At 35.9% G+C, this 21,264-nt stretch overlaps 2 protein-coding genes and 1 long non-coding RNA gene across 3 annotated transcripts; 2 read left to right on the top strand and 1 right to left on the bottom strand.

Annotated features, from left to right (window-relative positions):
- LOC113474687 lies at nt 1-1,490 on the top strand. Its single transcript, XR_003396376.1, has 2 exons — nt 1-58; nt 512-1,490. It is a non-coding gene; the product is annotated as an uncharacterized LOC113474687 (long non-coding RNA).
- Nucleotides 1,453-8,319, bottom strand: LOC100184894 (somatostatin receptor type 2-like). The gene is made up of 11 exons (XM_002124245.4): nt 8,237-8,319; nt 7,206-7,317; nt 6,947-7,109; nt 6,372-6,553; nt 5,775-5,897; nt 5,125-5,421; nt 4,855-4,966; nt 4,223-4,444; nt 3,474-3,586; nt 2,292-2,435; nt 1,453-1,888 (listed from the first exon to the last, which is right to left on the bottom strand). Exons 1-11 carry the CDS (start codon nt 8,265-8,267, stop codon nt 1,831-1,833), a joined length of 1,557 nt encoding a protein of 518 aa, XP_002124281.1. The 5' UTR covers nt 8,268-8,319; the 3' UTR covers nt 1,453-1,830.
- A 2,747-nt stretch (nt 8,320-11,066) lies between these two features.
- Nucleotides 11,067-20,312, top strand: LOC100183335 (protein transport protein Sec23A). Its single transcript, XM_002129428.3, has 18 exons — nt 11,067-11,343; nt 11,567-11,624; nt 11,869-12,024; nt 12,302-12,469; nt 12,941-13,017; nt 13,358-13,502; nt 13,887-14,045; nt 14,715-14,830; nt 15,256-15,379; nt 15,823-15,993; nt 16,379-16,485; nt 16,852-17,005; nt 17,726-17,803; nt 18,096-18,257; nt 18,652-18,738; nt 18,924-19,048; nt 19,634-19,733; nt 20,099-20,312. The coding sequence occupies exons 1-18, from the start codon at nt 11,123-11,125 to the stop codon at nt 20,186-20,188; spliced, it is 2,298 nt and encodes a 765-aa protein (XP_002129464.1). The 5' UTR covers nt 11,067-11,122; the 3' UTR covers nt 20,189-20,312.
- The last annotated feature ends 952 nt before the right edge of the window (nt 20,313-21,264 follow it).

Genomic DNA, 21,264 nt, shown 5'->3' with positions numbered 1-21,264 from the left:
TGCTGATATACATTTGCTATCAAAATGCAATTACCTTGTGTGTACGTTTTCCTCACAGGTAAGGAATGTGGTGTTTTTTATAAACTTTTTTTAACCTAAAACCAGTAAAACGACGTTCCAGACGCTCGATTAAATTTTTCAGTTTGGTGGAATGGCGTTACGGTAGTTGCAGACACTTTAAAACTCAGATTGCAATAAATTTAATTTATTTAATATCTGAATACACTTTACTTCCGGGAGCTCTGGACAGACCTGGTTATAACGTACACACACATGTAGCAATTATATAATGTCTAAACTAATGTTTCTCATTCTGTCATGGCCAGAGGGTTATTTTCATAGACACGAAACACTTCCCTGCACTTTGCACCATTGTTAAAATAAAACTCTGAATGAAAACCATTACCTTTTACCCTGTACATTGTATTTTGTCTAAATCCTTATACCGGCCTTTTGAATTGTCGATATACCATGATTTATGCAAACTTACAACACACGCTTTTTATCACAGGTTTGTCGCGTTGCTTACGAACTAATGCAAACCTTACATCCTGATGCTTCAAACTACTTCCATTCGCTTGATGATGTTTATTACTGCGGTGGGCAAACCGCTCATGAACAAACAGCTGTGTTAGATCATGCCCCGAAACCTGGGAGCCAGGAGATTGAACTGAGGATTGGAGACGTAGTCGTACTGTCGGGCAACCACTGGGATGGCTATTCTAAAGGAACGAACAGACGTACTAAAAAAACAGGACTGTATCCGTCATACAAAGTCAATGAGAAGATCCCATTGCTCAAATACCTTACTTATCCAGAGGCAGATAGTTACAAGGGCGAAGGAAATACATAAGAAGCGATAAGGAGCTTGTTTTGGTTAAGCCGATTAAGTCCAGCGGTTCGTTATCGGTGTAGAGGTAGCCATCATGTTAGTAGCTCATAGTAGACGACCAAAGAGCTTCAATTAAAGCCACCTTTTTTAGACTAAGGTGTAATCCACTCTTGGTAAATCACCAAGGCGATTGGAAGCTTGTTTAAAAGGATAAGACTAGTAGGTTAGCTGACTGCTTGCTGATTGAACTGCACTTGCGCCTTTGCCGTTGGATCGTGTTATGTTTGCTTCTTAAATACTGTGCAAAAGTTGAACAAAGCTAAAGCTAAAAAATGTTGTCTCGTCCCATGGAGGACCAAACTTGTTTTATTATAAACGATTTTATTTTTTTAGTATGAAATATCTATTTCTATATTTTATTTTAAATTATTTTAAGGCCCCATTTCCAAGTTGAAAACTCCTACTTAATTTTACAATTTTTTTGCAGCCTAAACCTGAGAAATGAGCCAACTCTTAACTATATCTTAAGTCCTATGGCATTCCACCCTGCAGAGTAGAATAACACAGCTTGAACAGATTTTTTACATTTATTGTTGTGTTTATTTTTTTAACTGTTGTACATTGTAAATAATAAGAATACAGTGCAATGAGTATTTTACACGTGGGCGCTTTACAGAAAAACTATTGTTATATTTAATATATTAGGGTGGGGTAAGATGGAACAAGTTTTTATTGTATTTTCCGTCGTATTTAGTAGTAAACAAAATATATATTTACAGAAATATACGACCGTATCCTCGACTCTAGAAAACTGTTTTTAATTGTTGAAAACAAGATTAAGAAATATTGGATATTATGTGTTAACGGTATCCATCTTATACGCAGCAACAGTACATTGTATCTGAGATATGACGAATATAGACATAAAGTTACTGATCCGTTGTAACGTGTATCAATATCACGTATATGCTCTGTGCAGCAACTGATATATCTTTACATCAAATATTGGACGCCGTGTTCGAACCGTCCATCGACGAATCGATCGGTTTACTTTTCCTGAAATAAAACATTCAAAATCTTTTGTTTCGCTTTTATTTTAAGACCAAGTACTAACTAATGTCAATTTTTTAAACGTAGGCCGGACAACCCCTGTTTTTACGACCATAGATTTAGAAAATAATTGTGAATAAATAAGGTAACTTATTCATCCTCGTACTGCCTATAGCAGAGCAGCGACAGCCGTTATAACACAGGTGTTCCGTTCCATACACCTCGTGCCTGGTTTACCCCGTGTAACTTTGTGGGATCTATTTTCGTGAATATTTTTAAGTATGGCGGTATAAATGCCAATGCTTTTACAAAATAGCATTTTTGGGTAGTTCTTTATGGAGGATCTTACTTTTTAATGGCTATGGCGATATATGTCTGTGATTTTATTAAAGGGCAACCCAGTATTTACCTGTTAAGTCGAGTAATCGCTGTATTAGATACTTGACTGCTAGAGTTGTCGTTTCTTTTCTTTTTAAAATGAACCGCTCCGACTCCAGAGTTTGACGTTGATGGGGCCTTAGTAACGGATTTTTTAACGCTGCCTGTAGCGGCCCTATAAAAAATGTTTTATAATTAATTTAACCTATAGCGTGGCCGGGACTAGTCGATGTCAATATTCGGCCTGAATTTATAAAGCCAGAGCTTACAGAACTATAAGTTAATTCAGATGAAAAATTAAATATATTGTAATTTTTAAAGCGTCCTGCAACCACCAGCAGCGTGAAGGTGGCTGTACACAGTATCCGGAATTCGTCCGTTTTGTCGGTTTAGTCCGGATTTCGCTGCCGCATGCGAAACTCGGTAATGGGTTTGCATGCGACTTCGCAAGCGAATTTAGCACATAATATCCAAATAGCCTGATTGTATTTTAAACAAAAAACAACGGTCTATGGTAGTCGTGAGGATGCGGTTTTATAATTATTTGAATATAGTCTTTGTTTACTTCCAAAAAGGCCAAGAAAATATTTTTTGTTTACTGCTAAATGGGACGAGAAAATAGAATAAAGAGATGTCCCATTTTCTCCCACCCTACTATATGACGATGCACCCAGGGCCCACATATTCATGATGGACTTCATACACACGTCACTGCGATACGTATCACGTGTAATACAATGTTTATGTATAAACTACCGGCTGACCCGGTACGTGATGTTGACGAATCAAACGTTTACGTTTAGCTGTGTTGTCAATAAAACTTGATACGGACGCGATCTATCGCTATATCGTATACTTTATGTTTTGCCCAAATGTGCTATGATATAGTAGGGTGAGAAAAGATGGGACACCCTTTCCTTCTGTTTTCTCGTTCAATTAGATAGAAAACAAAGAAAATTCAAAGAATCATAAACTGTATCATGAAGACTCTCATAGACCATTGTTAGTTGTTTAAAACCCGATGCTGTCAGCTATTTTTATTCAGTCACTACTATAGTGCGTTTTGCATGTCTATATTTGGACATTAGGTGCCAAAGGTGTCCCGTCTTCCCTCACACAACTATATACCTTATGTAGTTTACCCAAATGTACTATAATACAATGACTCTTCATAATTCGGAACCAGTCGTTTTGGTTTATAACATATACTTACTTCCAACGTTGTGCAAAGTTTCCGCCCAGAAAGCTGTAGAGGTAGGGATTAAGTGCGGAGTTTGAATAAGCCAGTAATGATGCAACAACCGGTAATATCCTACACAGCGCATCCTGGTAAAAACAATTGGAAATTACCACTGAGTTTTTTTTATTGTATTTGACTATGCTATCAATGTTATGCGTCATGTATAGTAGAGTGGGGTAGATGGGACACCTTTAGCACATAATAGCAACAAATCCTGATCGTGGTTTAAAAAATAAACAACGGTCTATATGTGAGTCGTGAGGATACGGTTTTATAATTCTTTGAGTGTTCTTGGTTTGCTACTATTCAAGACGATAAAATAAAATAGAAGGTGTCCCATTTTCCCCCATCGTACTATATATTATATTGGTTTATATTCTATTGTGTTCGAAGCTAGGCCGTGCACGCATTATTGATGCAATTGCAAATAAGGGAAACTGAAAACATAAATTGGAGGGAATGCGACTGATTTAGTTTCGGGGTTATTTTTCACTTCAACTGTTTAAATTGGATTGTTGAGAGCATATAGGCTTTGGGGCCCTGTATTTGAATGTAAATGAATACAACTTATTTATTCCCACGGTTATGTGCAACGACATTTATAACCATGTTGTTTTGTTTCATACACCTCGTGCTTCTTGTTACCACGTATGTAACCTTATAGGCGAGTATAAATAGTAAAATCCAGTCACATAGTAACCGTGGGCGTCATGAACACTTACAGTTTGTCCAGATATTCCGACTATTTTGGCAATGTGAACTGCATGGAATGGCAACCAACACACGAAGAAACATCCAACCAAACATAAGCACATAATCGTCACACGGCGGCGATCTTTCTCCGACTTTGACGATTTATTCGTCCCCGATCGACTCTCACTTTTATCTTTCAACGGTCCCGACGTAAGGCGGAATATAATAAGACCATAACACGCGCCCATCACCTAAGAGTTATTATATTATGGTACTGTGGGGTAAATTGGGATACCGCAGGCATCTAAGTTCCGTATTCCCCGGTCGTGTTTTGATAATTAACAACGCCATTTTAAGTCGTGAAGATACTGTTTTATAATTCTGTAAACATTATTTGTTTACTGGCAAATATAGGACAGCTAAAGAGAATGAAATCAAGGAGAGAATTAGCAGCAAAACAACAGACGTTAAAAAGCGCTAGCCGGTAAATACTAACCGGTAAATACTACTCGAGTAAAAGCGTAAAATAAAAGCATGGCTGTTAAACCTATAACTAATTACACTTAATTGTGGATTGGGCTAAGATGGCATAGTTTACATTCTCCTAAATCGTTCCAATTGTTGGAAAACAGAGAATTTTAACTTTCTGCAAATCACTTACCGCCAGCGGGAGAATAAACATTACAACGAAGTTGAAGATGTTGAAAACTTTAAACCCATAAGCTCTGGTATGGTAATGGCAAGACTCGGGCGTGCCGTCCGTAAACGTATCGCTGTAATGAAATGTGTTACATTTATATGGTCCCATATATTATAAACTACACCAGTGTTTGAACTCAACAGTGAGCATGAGGTGTATGAATGCACCATGTGTGCCTGGTGTATAAGAAGACACTCATGTTATAACTCCACAGTGAGTACATGTACTTACGTGTAGTCGTAATTATAGTCGGTATACGATTGGTCGCCATCAGTGTCATTTGTGACGTCACTGGTACCATTGTACATGACGTCACCGTCACTCGAACTCATGCCAGTTGCTTCATTTGCACCAAAGTAGTCGCCCCCATCCGATGTTCCGTTTGTCGTGCCGTTATTCATGACGTCATTGGTACTATTGTTTATGACGTCACTGGCACCGTCACCGGAAAAGACGTTCGTTGCTTCCGTTGCAGCGTAGTTATAATCAGGTGTATTACCGCCGCCACCCAAACCGAGACTTAATGACCTACAATCGTATATAATTGGTAAATCTAAAGCAGCGTTAAACATATGTTTAATATAATATAGTAGGTTGCGGTAAGATGTATATAGTCTACATGTCGATTGCCTCAATAAATTTTTCTAATTTTAAATAGTACAGTAGAAAAAGATGAGAAACCATTTTATTCTATTTTCTCTTCCCATTTGGTAATAAATAAATTAAACTCAAAAAAATTATAAAACCGTACCCTCACGACTTCCATAGACCGTTGTTAATTGTTTAAAACACGATCAGGATATTTGGTTATTATGTGCTAAAAGTGACCCACCTTCCCCCACCCTACTATATTGATTTTTTTGAACAAAATCTAAACATACTTGCAATGTTGCTCCGGTCCCTCAGGTAAAGAATGGACTTGAACTGCTTCACATTCAGCTAACGTGAGGTTATTGTCCAAGCAACTAGCCATGTGATCGATCGCTGGCTTCGGGAATTGGTATCTGTACAATATAATGCGATTTTTTTCTAGATGGTTTATGAAATATTTACTACATACAGTTACACTTAACGGAACTGTTATAACTTTCTTGACCCTTATGTATTGATTAAATCGTCAGCGATACACAACATCTAAAAGTTTAAAAAAATCCGCGAAATGTTACATACGTGGTAACTCATAAGCGGCAGCACGAGGTGTATAGAACAGAACACCTGTGTTATATATTAGGATGGGGGAAGATGGGACACCTTTTCATTCTATTTTCTCGTACATTTTGGCAGTAAACAAAGAACTTTTAAAGAATTATAAAACTTTTTTCTCGCGACTTTCATAGACCATTGTTAATTGTTTAAAATACGACCAGGATATTTATATATTTTGTGCTAAAGATGTCCCATCTTCCCCCACTCTACTATAAAGACTGTCGTTGCTGCGCCATTCAATAAACAACATTCACTCATTTGTTTATACTTACGTGCATCTACAGTTGGGTTGGATTCCAACTTTGAAGCTGTACAGCATAACAGGTATGCATATAAGCAAACCGGCCACCCATGTTGTAACTGTTATTATAATTGCTGATTTGGGTTTGCGTAGTCGTTGTAATGTATCTGAGAAAGGATGACAGACGGCGATGTAACGGTCTATACTCATAATCTGTAAAACATCTGGTGTTCAGTTTGGTTTGGCATATATTGTAGGTTGGGGTAAGATGGTCCATGTTTTTATTCTCTTTTATCATCGCATTTAGTGGTAAACAAAAAATATTACCGGTAACCGTATATGCACGACTTCCATAGACTCTCGATAATTGTTTAAAACACGATCAGGAAATATGGGATATTATGTACTACAACATCGGTGCATTTCAAATTTACATTTAAACAAAGTGTTACGAATTAATGACGTAGTTTGCATTTATCCTCCTTCAAACATGATAAGTATTGTTGCAGTTTTGTACTCTTGAAAGGAATTGCAAAAATTTGAATAAAGATAAAGATACTAAGATGTGATTATCAGTAATACAAAGTGTTCGGTTTATTTTCTCACCATTAGAAACGACACGGAAGTATAATAGTTGAGAAACAATAAAGTTTCTTTCCCTTTGCACATCCACTCCGGGTACATCCAGTATCCATTAATGTCCTCAATCATTTTGAACGGAAGAGATATTAGGAACAGCGAGTCAGCTATGGCTAACTGGAGGACGTACCTGTTTACATCGATTGTTTAAAAAGGGTGACCAGTGACGGCACAATGAATTGTATTTTAAAACAATTATCCACAATAATATTGTTTTATGACTCACCAATGAGTGACAGATTTTCGAAATTCCCGCAAAACTAGAACAACGAACATAACTAGGAAATTCCCAACCAGTCCGACCGCGCATATAACGCCAGAGAATGCAACTTTTGCGTCTGGGAATAAGTTTGGGTATTATATATGAACATGTATATATCCTGTACTCACCAACCATAAACAATTGTTATTTTTCCATTCGTTAACAATAATAAAGGCTATTTACTTCACAAAAACAACAGCCTATCTTCTCCGGTTAAAAAGTCTATTTAATGTTAAAAATCCCCAGGCCTTTGTTTTACTTTGGCATGATGTAATAAGGTAAACTCAATCATATAGTGGATATAAGATTAGCACCCAAATCTCATACTTCCTGATTGTGTTTTAAACAATTAACAACGCTTTTTTAGAGTTAGGAGCTATGCGGTATTTTAATTCTGTGAATACTCTTTGTTTAATACGAAATGGGACCAGAAAAGAGAATGAAAATGTGTCCCAACTTACCCCAGCCTACTATAATATTTTAAACTAAAACACTAACGCTTCAAAAATTACAATAAGCTAAAAGTACACCGTAATTAAATGGCCATGACATGGCAGTTACTACTATATATGCAAATGATTCGCTTTTTATAGTAAATGATTTGCATGCAGATCATAAGTTTGTTTTGATTTTTAAATATAGTAGGGTAGGGAAGATATTAAACCTTTAGCACAAAGTATTTAAACATCGTGGATTCGTGGTCGTGTTTTGAACAATTAACAACGCGGTCTATAGAAGTCGTGAGGATATGGTTTTATAATTCTTTTAAAATGTTCTTTGTTTACTACCAAATGGGACAAATAGAGTGAAAAGGTGTCCCATCTCCCCCCACCCTACTATATGACAACAAGGCTCATATTAATTAAAACAACAAACTAAAACTTTTAAAACACCGGGAAAAAAGTCGATTGAAACAGTAATTTTACAGTGAGTTACAATAATTTAACTGAAATAGGTTAAAGGTAACAGAAACAGAAGCTTGCGTAATAAATTACCTGTATTTACCAGCACATCATTAGACGACATCTTTGGGTAAATTACTTCAACAGCGATAAATAAGATACACTATAGAGCTGCTGTAATGCATATCATGAAGTTAACACCTGTTTAGATTAATTTAGCCCTTTATAGGAGGGCATGCCGAAAGACCTCATACATTAAGAATGGACCTAACTAAGCGATAAAGTCTATCTTACACGTCATATAGTTACCTAAAACTGGCGTATAAAGATCTGAACTAAACTAACCAGGCGTGCTAATAAAAAGGTAAAAACAGAACATCCGCCCTGCAATTTATAAATAGAATACCGTTTATCATAAACTGTTAACTAAACATAACACCCATACTAAACGAAGCACGCAAATTCCCGAACACTTTTTGCAAAGAAAAAAAATAAATATATATTTAAAGTAGTAAATACACATACTTAATCTTTCGCTTGATATTAATGCGAGGAAACAGAGCGAGATCTCCCTTTTAAACGCTTATCTCGATGTTAAATTACTTTCTCGGAAATTTAGACTGTGAGTAAAAGAAACGTGTGTTGAAGCTGCATTGTGCTTTTATAACCCGCCGTGTTAAACAGTCTATTCATCGAACACGGAAGTGCTGAGTTTGCTATTTATAATATCGCAATAAACCCCTAAGTAGTTTATTAATGCAAGGACGCTTGTCCTGTTGGATATTTATTTTTCTTAACCGTTTAAAAATCTGTATATATGATCATTTCTTCCTAGACGTATATGTTTAGTCATATGGGTAAAATGGCCCATAAACATCTTATATTATATTCTCTCGTTGTATTTTAGCAATTAACAACTCCGTTTTAAAATTGTCAGGATACGGTTTAACTCTGTAAATAAAATAAAAAAAACACAAAAGAACAATAACCCACAAAGTAACATACATGGTAACTCGTAATCATGTTATTACTCTACTGTCGTTCCGGCCACACGAAGACAAAGCAAAGTTTTATTTAATTATCAGCTGTTCATGTATTGCGGTTATACCAAAATGCTATTATGTTACTTCTGCTAAACGCACTGTCAAATAGTATTTTATGTTGTGGTATTTTTGGCGCATCTTGTATATAAAACATTACTTTTTCCAACGTCCGTCTGCCATTCAGAGTTTTAACTTAACTTCGCCTTATTTTAAGCCAGCTTATGCATTAACCGGTTAGGCTATGCATAAAATGCCTGCGGTCTGTAGCTGATTCGGCACCACCAGGGACTACATACCATGAATTCTAGATACCAGACAAAAATCAGCAAATGTTTGACGAAAAAAGATCTATGTGACCACTTACGTGTTATGAAGCACCGTATATATATATCCTGCCGGTAACATATCACTATTTCCTAAAGGTTTTTTAATCTTTAGCCATTAAGACATTAAGAAACTATTAATAGATGATATCCTTAATACTTAAATCGCGGATATGTAAAATACGTCATGTCTAACTTAATGTGTAATATCTGTATAAATGTTTTGAGAATTTGCGGCTTACTATCACGTATCCGTTAGGAGTTGCACGATTTTTGTAAATCGTTAAATTTTGCTTTTGTTTCTTTTCCTCGCAGACATGCTCAACTGAACCCTCGTGTTCAGATCGGCCTTTATCGGGATATCACGCATGCATTACGCGTATCACGGCAGTCTACGTAGCCCGCAACATATTTAGATCATCACTTGTTTATAGATCGTCGAAGGTTTCGGTTTTTGAATGACGACGGCAATTTTCTCACCTTAATGTTAATGGTGACGTGATTATACTTAAAACAAAACTTAAATTGGGTTTATGTTATTAAGGAGGTAACCTACACGAAACAAAACTGAACTACGAAAATCGGTATAATGATCGAAATGATAAATAACCAACAGTAGTTAAGCACATTCCCGCCCAATGCGTTGCGGAACGTTTACTTTAAAGCATTATAATATTTTGTAGTATGGTGGTACAACAATAAAAAGAAACATATTTGACTCATTTGATCTAGATGTGATTTTCGTGCATAGCATACTGCAGTATAAGTGACCGCTTGCAAACCGAATATTATTTTTGTTGCACATCGTCGGTTAGCAAATAAACATGTTCGTTGTTTGTACATTTGCAATAAAAGGGCTCACACCGTTCTATTTTGTAGAAATTATAGGCAGACGTATAGTTTATTTGTGACATTTAAAAAGATGACGTGTCCCACAGCATGCGAACTTGCGTAATAACAGATGCGAGCAAGGTATCACAGTTTCTAAATTTGTAATTTTATCAACTATTTATAATTTAATATTCTTAGTCATACACAGTTATTTAAAATATATTATTGGATATTATTTTATTAAAACAAAAACGGTACAATCACAAATCTTTTAAAGTTTGTATTTGCATTTTTTACCAGACATTTAGCAACAAAACCTTGCGCGCATAACTTTTAACGATTCCGTTACGCTTTGGTGAACATGACACACACAGCTGATTTTTAGAAAAAAAGCAAAATCTGAAAAATTGTTTTTGTGTAGAGGATTCTAGTGTTTGTTTCGAATAGATACGGTAGTTTTGAAAAACTATGTTCTTGGGCTACTTAAGGCAGATTTATTTTAAAGTTTTTAGTCACTTTAAAAACGGTATGCGTATTTTTAGGGTTGTTTTACCCATGTAGTTTTTCTTCGCCTATTTCTATACGTTATTTTGTTTTGTTATTTACTTTTTTGGGGGTATTTAAGTAAAATATTGAAACTTACATGTATCTATTTTATGGAGGTTAATTTCTTAGTCGTATTTGTTCGTAAAAAAAATTAATTTAACTATTTTTTACCATTCAGCCAACTTTTAGGAAATTTCCAACAGTTTTAAACCTTGCGTGGCAAGCGGCAATATAAGATGTCGACGTACCAGGAATACATCATGCAGAATGAGGACAGGGACGGCATTCGATGGAGTTGGAATGTGTGGCCGTCGTCGCGGCTCGAAGCCACTCGAATGGTGGTGCCGCTATCTTGTTTATTCACACCACTAAAGGAGCGTGTAGATTTACCTCCAATACAATATGAACCTATCTTGTGCACCAGACACACTTGCAGAGCTGTGTTAAACCCCCTCTGGTAGGTTTGGTTTTCGTAAATAAAACTGATCACATTTTCAACTTTTCAATAATAATAAGGTGTGAAAGACACAAATTTTCTGAGTAAAATTCTGTTGTTTACCTAACCTCCTAGTTTTCCCCACCAATCTTTAATGTCCATTTATCCATATCTTGTAATTACATGTTTTACTATAAATAATAAATATCAGATTCCCTCAAGTAAATAATTTCTTTATTTTCAGCCAAGTTGATTACAGAAGCAAGATTTGGTCGTGCAACTTCTGTTACCAACGTAACCCAGTAAGTGGCGTCTTATCATGTGGGTGAGGTTCTAGAGCGTGGCACGCCATGGGTCCTAAGATTTCGGCCACAATTGGCTAATTAGAGCTCTAATAATAATTGAACATTCTTCATTGGAAGCTAAATTTCCCCTTACCTAGTTAAAAAATGAAGCCACTCTCTCATTTAGACTAGAGTTGGCCCATTACACCTCCCAAACACTTCCATAAGCTCATTGTTGTCTAACAAATCCACTTTAACCCAGTTTCCAGCAAGTTACGGAGCGATATCAGAGACTCATCAACCTGCGGAACTCATCCCACAGTTTACAACCATCGAGTACCAAGTGCCCGGCTCTGCTCCCATTGGACCTTTGTTCTTATTCGTGATTGACACCTGTATGGACGAGGAAGATCTGCAGGTTTGGCTTTGATTCAAATTTATCCATTTCTGAATATAAAATAAATTTAGTGCGTATTAACTACAAATACAGTAACCAACATCGGAATAACTAAGAACCTGAGAAGAAAAGCTAAAATAAGGGAATTTTAACTTTGGCTGCTAAACTATAGTTGGTAAAACTTTAATTGAAAATTTACAACTTTTTCATTACTAGCACCCTTTCCAATTTTTACTAAAATTCTATGTTTTTTACACCTTGACACAACTACTTATATAACATTGTTTTTACTTCACAGGCAATGAAGGAATCTCTTCAAATGTCGCTTAGTTTGTTGCCCAACAATGCCGTTATCGGTCTCATTACGTATGGTAGGATGGTACAAGTGCATGAACTCGGTACTGAAGGAATATCGAAAAGTTATGTTTTCCGAGGAACCAAAGACCTCGCTGCTAAGCAGATTCAAGTGAGTTGTATTTTCCTCTGTGTAGAATAGTAGTAAATATTCCACCGATGGAGTAATGAACCAATCCTGGACTAAATCCTAAGACCCATGGCAAGCCAGCTGCGGGACCTCACCCACAAAGAACGGATGTATTTTGTCTGTCGAAAATAATAGTAGATAGTTTATTTTATTTAGACAAGTTTGTACAACAAGGCATTCTATTACAATGAGTTCTCGGTGTTATCCATTACCATAGTTAGCTGAAGTTGATATTATTCTTGCTTGAATATTTATTACAGAAGGTTCACAATTCACATTAGTATATGTATTTTTATTATTCTATTTTTTTTTTCTATTATCTGTTTCAATAATCCTATGTATATGTATAATGTTACTTGCCAATTATACCATAATGTTTGTAGTATGTGGTTTTCATTAATTACATCCAATTAATTCGTACAACGCATAATAACTTAATAATATGTTTAATAGGAAATGCTTGGTTTGAACAAAGTGGCCTCGGGTAACCCCCAACAAGGTCAACAACCTCAAGCAAGACCAGCTAACAGGTTCTATAAACTGTAGTTTTGTTTTTCAAACTTTTATAAAATGCATAAATGGTAATTCTGTAACTGGGAATGGCAGGAATACTCCACAAACTCTATGGGTGCTTGACGCAGCTTCTTGTGTCCATAAAAGATGGGGTTTTATTTTTTCACACCTGCAAAAGATTCTTCCCTTTCTAAAACCTTAATTTTAGAAATTATAGTATGAATCGTATGATATAACATCTTTAAAACTTTCTAAGTTTTGCTTACTGTTGTATGCTGGAGCATTGTTTTATGTTAAGTAAGATGACACTTGTAGTTTAAATTTACATTAACATTTAGTTGCATTCCCAACCTCCAGGTTCCTTCAGCCATTACATAAATGCGACATGTTTGTCACTGATTTACTTGGCGAGTTACAACGGGATCCATGGCCTGTTAGTCAAGGCAAACGTCCCGTGAGATCTGTTGGAGCTGCTCTGTCCATTGCTGTTGGTTTGCTAGAGGTGAGTGGGGAGGTTTCAATGCAAACATTACAGCCTATAGTATGTCCATATATTTGATTGTATTTTAAAAGTTTCAGTACAAACATTTTAGTCTATTAATATAATATATCTATTTGATCGGTAATATAATGGAAATGGAATAGTTTTATAAGTTCATTGGCGCAGTGGGAATAAAAAAAGGAGGTTTAAACTTTATTTTTAATAAAACACCGTGAATTTAAACTTTGATTGACGTACCTTAATATAATAAGAAATTAGAACTTGATCTATACTATACGAGTAAGGTTCTACAGCGTGGCTGGAACCTTAGATTCAAGCCATAATTTGCCCATTACCCTTAATCTCTATTATTCCACCACCATTCAAATACATGTTCATCTACAGTGTGCCTTCCCTAACGTAGCATCGCGTATCATGTTGTTCATGGGAGGACCTTGCACCCAAGGCCCCGGTATGATCATCGATGAAAGCTTGGAAAACACAATCAGGTCATGGTACGATATTGAGAAGGATAACAATAAATACACCAAGAAGGCAGTCAAGGTAAGTTTATATTGCAATTGAGTAGGGTGGGATACCTTTAGCACATAATATCCAAATGTCCTGATCGTGTTTTAATCAATTACCAGCGGTCTATAGCAGTCACAAGAATGTGGTTTTTTAATTCTTTGAATGTTCTTTATTTACTATCAAATGGAATAAGAAAATAGAACGAAAAAGTGTCCCATCTTTCCCCACCCTACTATACGGTAGTGGTAGTTACTATATAGATGGTTTGCACTTTAAATGTTTAAATTTATAAACCAGTCATACACAAATTTGTCGCATATAAAGCTTATATACTTTAGATATACTATGGACCCAGCTTCAAATATATTCATATCCTGTTCAATAGGATGTAAAGTAATCCTAATTGCCAATAAAATATAAAACAAATGTCAATGTAATATCACCCACACTCAAGTCATCTCTCAATGTTGGGTTTACAATTTTTACAAAATCCTGTATATGTACGATTTTTAAAAAGTTTTTTTTTTGAGATGTTTAAAAACAAAGCTATGTATCTCATTTTTGTTATTTTAAGAACCAAACTTATTCATATGAACATCATCACGGTTTACCATTAGGTGTTTTTTCATCGACAAATATAAAGTGTCTTTGGCTTGTTATTAGTAAATGATGAACCCGGTAACAAAACTAATTTTATTCCAGCATTATGAATCTCTTTCTGTGAGAGCTGCCAATAATGGTCACGTGATTGACATCTATGCGTGCGCGCTTGATCAAACTGGTCTCCATGAAATGAAATGTTGCACCAACATTACAGGGTAAGGTAGCTGTACAACCTTGAATGAAGTTGTTTTGTTACTTCAACTACCAGGCATAATGTGCCTGCTTGTACTTCTGTTTTTACAGTAAGCGTGTTATAACTCCTGCTGTTTGCAGTTATAATAATAACTTAAACCTAAAAATACTACCATTTGGAACAAAAGTTGATATTTTTTAATTAGCTCAGTAAGAACGATATATTTATTAATTGTAAAGTTTTCCGCTGTTTGCAGGTATATTAAATTAATAACTTAAAAACGCCACCATTTTGGGCGGAAAATTAATATTTTTTGATTTAGCTCAATAGCCTATTATACTCTGTTTGGGAATTAGGCCAGATTTTGTACATTACTCCACAACTTCAGCTTAGTACAGTATGTTCAATAATTATAAAGTTAGTCTCTAATTCCCTTCCCCTCCACAGTGGTATCATGGTCATGGGAGATTCATTTAACACCTCACTGTTCAAACAAACTTTCCAAAAGGTTTTCTCCAAAGACAGCAAGGGTGAATTTAACATGGCATTCAATGCCGTCATGGAGATCAAGGTAAAATATGTTTTATAAATTTAAATTTAAATGAAAGACATGCATGCCCCAATAAATACATGGCATATCACTGTAGGACCTCATACAAGTAGAATAGAATGGATTCCTGGGATTTAGGCCAGATTTGGACCATTACCCCTAAACCATGGCTAGTTATGTACTTTCTATTCTATAGAATGTACTTTGCAAAAAAGTTTGACCATGTTCTGGACTAAGTCTCGTAACTCTAGTAGTCAGTATGTTAATTAATTCAAGTTTGTGGCTCACTGACTAACTAAGTCTCGCAACTCCAACTAAGTAATAAGTATTATAATTCTGGACTAAGTATCGTAATTCTTACAGTCAGTATGTTAATTACCTTAAAGTTACTGTCTTTCGATCTTTAACTAAACTTAATTAATACAAGTTTGTGTCTCACCGCTGAACTAACCCCCTCCTCCCAGACCTCCCGAGAAATCAAAGTGAACGGGGTTATCGGACCTTGTGTGTCGCTTAACGTGAAGAGTCCGTGTGTATCGGAGACCGAGATCGGCATCGGGGGAACTTCTCAGTGGAAAGCGAGCGGTATCGACCCCGCCACCACTTTGTCGGTGTTCTTCGAAGTTGTTAACCAGGTATGGGTGGAATTAAGGAATGTAACCTGTTTATGTTTGGACAACAAAGTCCACCTAATGCCCGCCTATCAATACTGAATGAATGTAACTTGTTTGTTCTGGTATGCGTGGCAGGACACTGACAATCGTTATACCACTGATGTTTTTTACACCTTGTGCCCGCTTACCAGTTATCACGTCATTTGAAGTCTTGTATGTAACCTCATGAGTGAATACTTTTGGTCCAAATTGTTGGACATAACAGTAAAAAAATAATAACAAAAACAATCACCCACAAAGTTACATTTGTGATAAATAACTCGCAGACATGAGAAATGAAAGAGAACAATATATATATAATGTATAATTATTGTGATGTCATAATACATATTATTCCCCCACACAGCACAACACCCCCATACCACAAGGGGGACGGGGTAACGTTCAATTCATCACCCACTACGTTCATTCAAGCGGACAACGACGTATTCGGGTCACAACAATTGCCCGGAAGTATGATATTTATGATATTTCTATTTGTTTGTGGTGTTGCTATAAATTTAAATGTTTTGAGATCTGTTTTATGGGTCTGTTACCCCAACACCCAGGGTGCTACCATCCAGACCCCACTGAGCAGTTTGTAGGTGCTCAACTGCTCAATAATAGAGATTATATTCTAGGTGAGGTCTTTAGTGAGGCACACCTTGGACCTGGGATGTATGTCTATGCACAGCTTTTAACCTTATAGTTAACTTCTGTATGTCTTTGCACAGCTTTTAACTTCATAGTTAACTTATCTCTTTTCTCTAATAAGACGCATGGTTAATGTAAAGCTGAAACAACATTTTCTTAACTTTCATTATATCAATACTTCCCCAGTTGGGCGGACTCAGCCACCGGCCAGGCACACGTAGCTGCAGGTTTTGACCAAGAAGCTGCTGCTGTTTTGATGTCACGTCTCGCAATCAACCGATCCGTGAGCGACGATGGGACAGATGTCCTTCGTTGGCTGGATAGGATGCTTATCAGGCTTGTAAGTCTCTACTTCGTATCGTATTTATACTTTGGTCTTGTAAGTCACTACTGTGTATCATATTTATACTTTGGGCTTGTTAGTCACTACTTTGTATTATATTTACTTTGGGCTTGTAAGTCACTACTGTGTAGTATATTTACTTTGGACTTGTAAGTCACTACTTTGTATTATATTTACATTGGGCTTGTAAGTCACTACTGTGTATTATAAACACATTAGGCTCGTTGGTCACTACTACGTATTATAATACTTAGGTTTTGTTTTTACTTGGAAAAACAATTTTAATATTTATACTTTAAAAACCTTTCTTGGAATTCTGTATTTATATTATTATTATTGTCTTACTTGCATCCACTTAGTCTTGGTGATTAACACACAGAGCAGTGTTAAAAAATCTTTATCTTTTTTGGGTTGTTTTTGTGAAATCCTCATTAATTAATAAATACAGTTTGTGTTCGTACACAAACACTCACACATACATTATCTTTCTATGGCTCACTATCATTCATGGGTGTTTTATTGCAATGTAGTTTCCTGTTTCCATTCAACAGGATATGTATTTTAATTTTTAGATTCAAAAAATAAAAATAGTTTCTTTGTGTTAGCCTATGCAACAATATATATGTTGTAATTTTAATTTTTGATGCAAAAAATACTAATAACTATTTTTTAAATACGCAACAATACTCATTACACAAACCCATGTTATATTTTCAGTGCCAAAAGTTCGGGGAGTTTCAGAAAGATTCTCCTGAAAGTTTCAGATTTGCTGAGAATTTCTCACTTTATCCACAGGTGTTTAACTAATTTATTGATATGTAGGAATGTAGCATTAACGACAATTGCTTGAATCCTGTTGTCACTAATGAATTGTTTAAATTGTCATAATTTTAAGACTGTCGTTTAGCTGTTGGTTTCATTCTCTTCGTTGTTTTAACAACATGATGTTTGCTTTAAATAAATAATAAAATCATGTCAAGATTCAATTAAATTTTTTTAAATATTTTTCAAATTCTTTTTCAATTATTTCAAGTCAAAGATATTATGATTCAATCAAAAATTATATAATGCATCATATTTCCCACAGTTCATGTTCCACCTTCGAAGATCCAGTTTCCTCCAAGTATTCGGACACAGCCCAGATGAGATCGCTTATTATCGATACCAGTTTAATAGGCAGGATCTCACTAACTCACTCATCATGATGCAGCCAGTGTTGTATTCATATTCATTCAATGGTCCTCCTGAGGTTTGTACATGTTAGAACAACAGCCATATACTTTATCATTGTTGAAACCTAACTTTCCCTTAGTATTTTTGTTATCCTATATATGTATGGGTATATAGTAAGTTCAGTAATGGCTACTATTCGAAACTAGCTTGAGCATATATTGTTGTCACTTCGCAACACGCGATTTATGCCAAATTTGGCCCATTCCCCAATACTTATTAATTTCCCCTTAAATCAAGTCACAGCAGACCTTGGGGTTAAATACTTGTCCAATGTTTAACTCAGTGAATGTTACATACAAATATCATATAGTGTGTTAACACATAACATCCCCATATTCCTAAGGGGAAGAACAAGCCTCCCCACCTCCCCTAATATGGCGCCTATACTAACCCATAATAAACTATTACAGCCAGTCTTATTGGACAGTACAAGCATACAAGCGGACAAGATCCTTCTGTTAGACACTTTCTTCCAAGTTCTCATCTACCATGGAGAGGTAACTGTTTTAATTTAAAACAATAAATTTCATTTCAAGTTTTATTTAATTTTTCTGTTTATCTAATTTATTTATTTTTCGGCCATTTTGGCCTAAAAAGTTTGACGATTTGGATCTTGAAGGCCTTCCAATTTTTCTATATCCCCTTAACCCCATTCACATACAAACAATGCCCATTATTACAGACAATAGATCAATGGAAGAAGGCTGGGTACCAAGAGAAACCCGAATATGAAAACTTCCGTCAACTAATGCAAGCACCCGTGGATGACGCACAAGATATACTCGCTACCAGGTTTCCAATACCAAGGTAAAGTAGTTGATTATATAAACCATTGATCCAACTTTGAATACATTCCCCATATGCTGTGTATCAATTTTCCATTTGTTTTACTCTTATTAGGTTTAAGCGACATCCTTTTTCTTCTTTAAGGTGATTGGTTTCATCTTGTATTCAAGATATATAAAAATGTTATGCAATGTGTTCTTTATGGGCGGTTAGGTAAATGGTAACCATATTATGTATAAAATGAATGCCCTGATACCATATACCCCAAATCTAACATATATATATATATATATATATCGTAACCTAAAACCTTACTAAAAACCCCTACAATCTAACCCTATTCATAAATAAATACCCCTAAACCCCAAAAGCCCCGAAAACATACCCCACCATCTAACCCCCTATATATATACCCCAACCCCTAAAACTCCGAAACCATACCTCAATAAAGTAACCCACATGTATATATACATATATGGATATATATTATACCCCCATATACCCCACCATCTTACCCTAACATATATATTATACCCTAACCCCCATATACCCCACCATCTAACTCTAACATATATATTATACCCTAACTCCCATATACCCCACCAGATACATTGAGACCCAGCATGGCGGGAGTCAGGCCCGCTTCCTTCTCCACAAAGTCAACCCCTCACAAACCCACAACACGATGTGGGGAGGTGGTCAACAAGTGAGTCACAATATCTGTTAATTCTTGTTGGGGGAAAAGTTTTTATATACTAGTGTAGGGGGTAGGGGGACGGGAGATGGGACGCCTTTTTAATATATTTTCTCGTCCCATTTGTTAGTAAACAAAAAACATTCAAAGAATTATAAAACCGCATTCTCACGACTCTCATAGACCGTTGTTAGTTGTTTAAAACACGATCAGGATATTTGAATATTATGTGCTAAAGGTGTCCCATTTCCCCCCCTACTATAAATCTATTTAGCCGTTTATGTTATAACTCGACAGTAAGCATGAGGTGTACACATACGAGACAGCTTAAACATAACTAACCCATCGTTAACAATTACCAATACCTTGTCACATAGGATGGATCCGCCCCTGTACTGACAGACGACGTCAGCTTACAAGTGTTCATGGACCACCTTAAAAAGTTGGCTGTATCTAGCTCCACGTAAGAATTGCCCCTGTTACGTCACAGTGCAATACCATTACCGCTTATGATAACATTTTAATCGAAAGTAGAATAAACGAAGTGCTCAAGTTTTATAGCTTTGTACAAATACAAGATGTATGAGAATATATTGTGGTTGTTTCAGCGGAGGCTGCGAACGAGACCGTGTTTGTTTATACACATTTGCATTTATATTATTTCCCACATACGTGTGTGGGACTTGTGCTTTTGCGGCATGCATCAAAATTGAATATAGCCCGGTTTCGCTATTGGCGAAAAAAACAAAGAAAAAAAGAATATTAAAGTATTTTAAGCGTTCTTTAGGCATCTTTTTTGTGATCTTAAAGAACCAACTTATCGTCCTACTTGCCGTTAATAAGTTTATTTTAGACATAATACACTTGGCGGCACACCATATGCGTTATGTTCTTGATATATTTTTTAAAACAAACATAAAGTCCGTACACATAATGCAGAAGGTCTGCATCAACAATGACATAGTTTTGAGCAAGCCGAGCCCGTATCTCCTTCTGTTTTTCCCTGTATAAACATCGATACGTTTACTTTTACAAGCTAATGCACTTTAAGTCGTAGCCTCGCTTTGAAAACTCAAGCAAGCTATACTTGCTGCAAACATCATATGATATGCAGCTGCATTACTAAACATCAATGAAATATAATGCACATAAACTGGTTATGAACGGTGTTTATACCTTAAAAGCAAAATACGGTATTTGAACTATAGGTTAAATTACTATTGGTATATAAGACGTTGTATACAGTATGTGTTGTATCATTTTCGGCATATATATATATTGGGTCACTAAGGATTTTTTTCGTAGTTTATTTAAGGTGAATTCTATTTTTTATCCGCAGCAGTTACCCGACGCCAAGGTCCAGTAATTAGCGCACTTGCTTCTTAACTGGAGGTTTATAATTCCGAGGCTTTACGCTGCTATTTCTGCAACATTACTAGCGTAATGGTAATTTGTAACCCGTAAGCTGGCACAATGTGTATAAAAGAGAACCCCACCATGTTATAACGACTGTCGCTTCCGGCCACGCGAGGATGAATAAGCT

This window comes from Ciona intestinalis, chromosome 11 (assembly GCF_000224145.3).
Source record: "Ciona intestinalis chromosome 11, KH, whole genome shotgun sequence".
NCBI lineage: Eukaryota > Metazoa > Chordata > Ascidiacea > Phlebobranchia > Cionidae > Ciona > Ciona intestinalis.
This window is presented reverse-complemented; position numbering and strand designations above follow the sequence as displayed.

Excerpts from the sequence above, each read along its gene's own strand:
- LOC100184894 (XM_002124245.4), bottom strand. The coding sequence starts at position 8,267 with ATGTCGTCTAATGATGTGCTGGTAAATACAG. Across the intron at positions 7,110-7,205 it reads CGAAAATCTGTCACTCATTG|GTACGTCCTCCAGTTAGCCA; the intron begins GTGAGTCATAAA and ends CGATGTAAACAG. Across the intron at positions 6,554-6,946 it reads CTTCCGTGTCGTTTCTAATG|ATTATGAGTATAGACCGTTA; the intron begins GTGAGAAAATAA and ends GATGTTTTACAG.
- LOC100183335 (XM_002129428.3), top strand. The coding sequence starts at position 11,123 with ATGTCGACGTACCAGGAATACATCATGCAGAATGAGGACAGGGACGGC. Across the intron at positions 11,344-11,566 it reads GCTGTGTTAAACCCCCTCTG|CCAAGTTGATTACAGAAGCA; the intron begins GTAGGTTTGGTT and ends CTTTATTTTCAG. Across the intron at positions 14,831-15,255 it reads TGTTGCACCAACATTACAGG|TGGTATCATGGTCATGGGAG; the intron begins GTAAGGTAGCTG and ends TCCCCTCCACAG.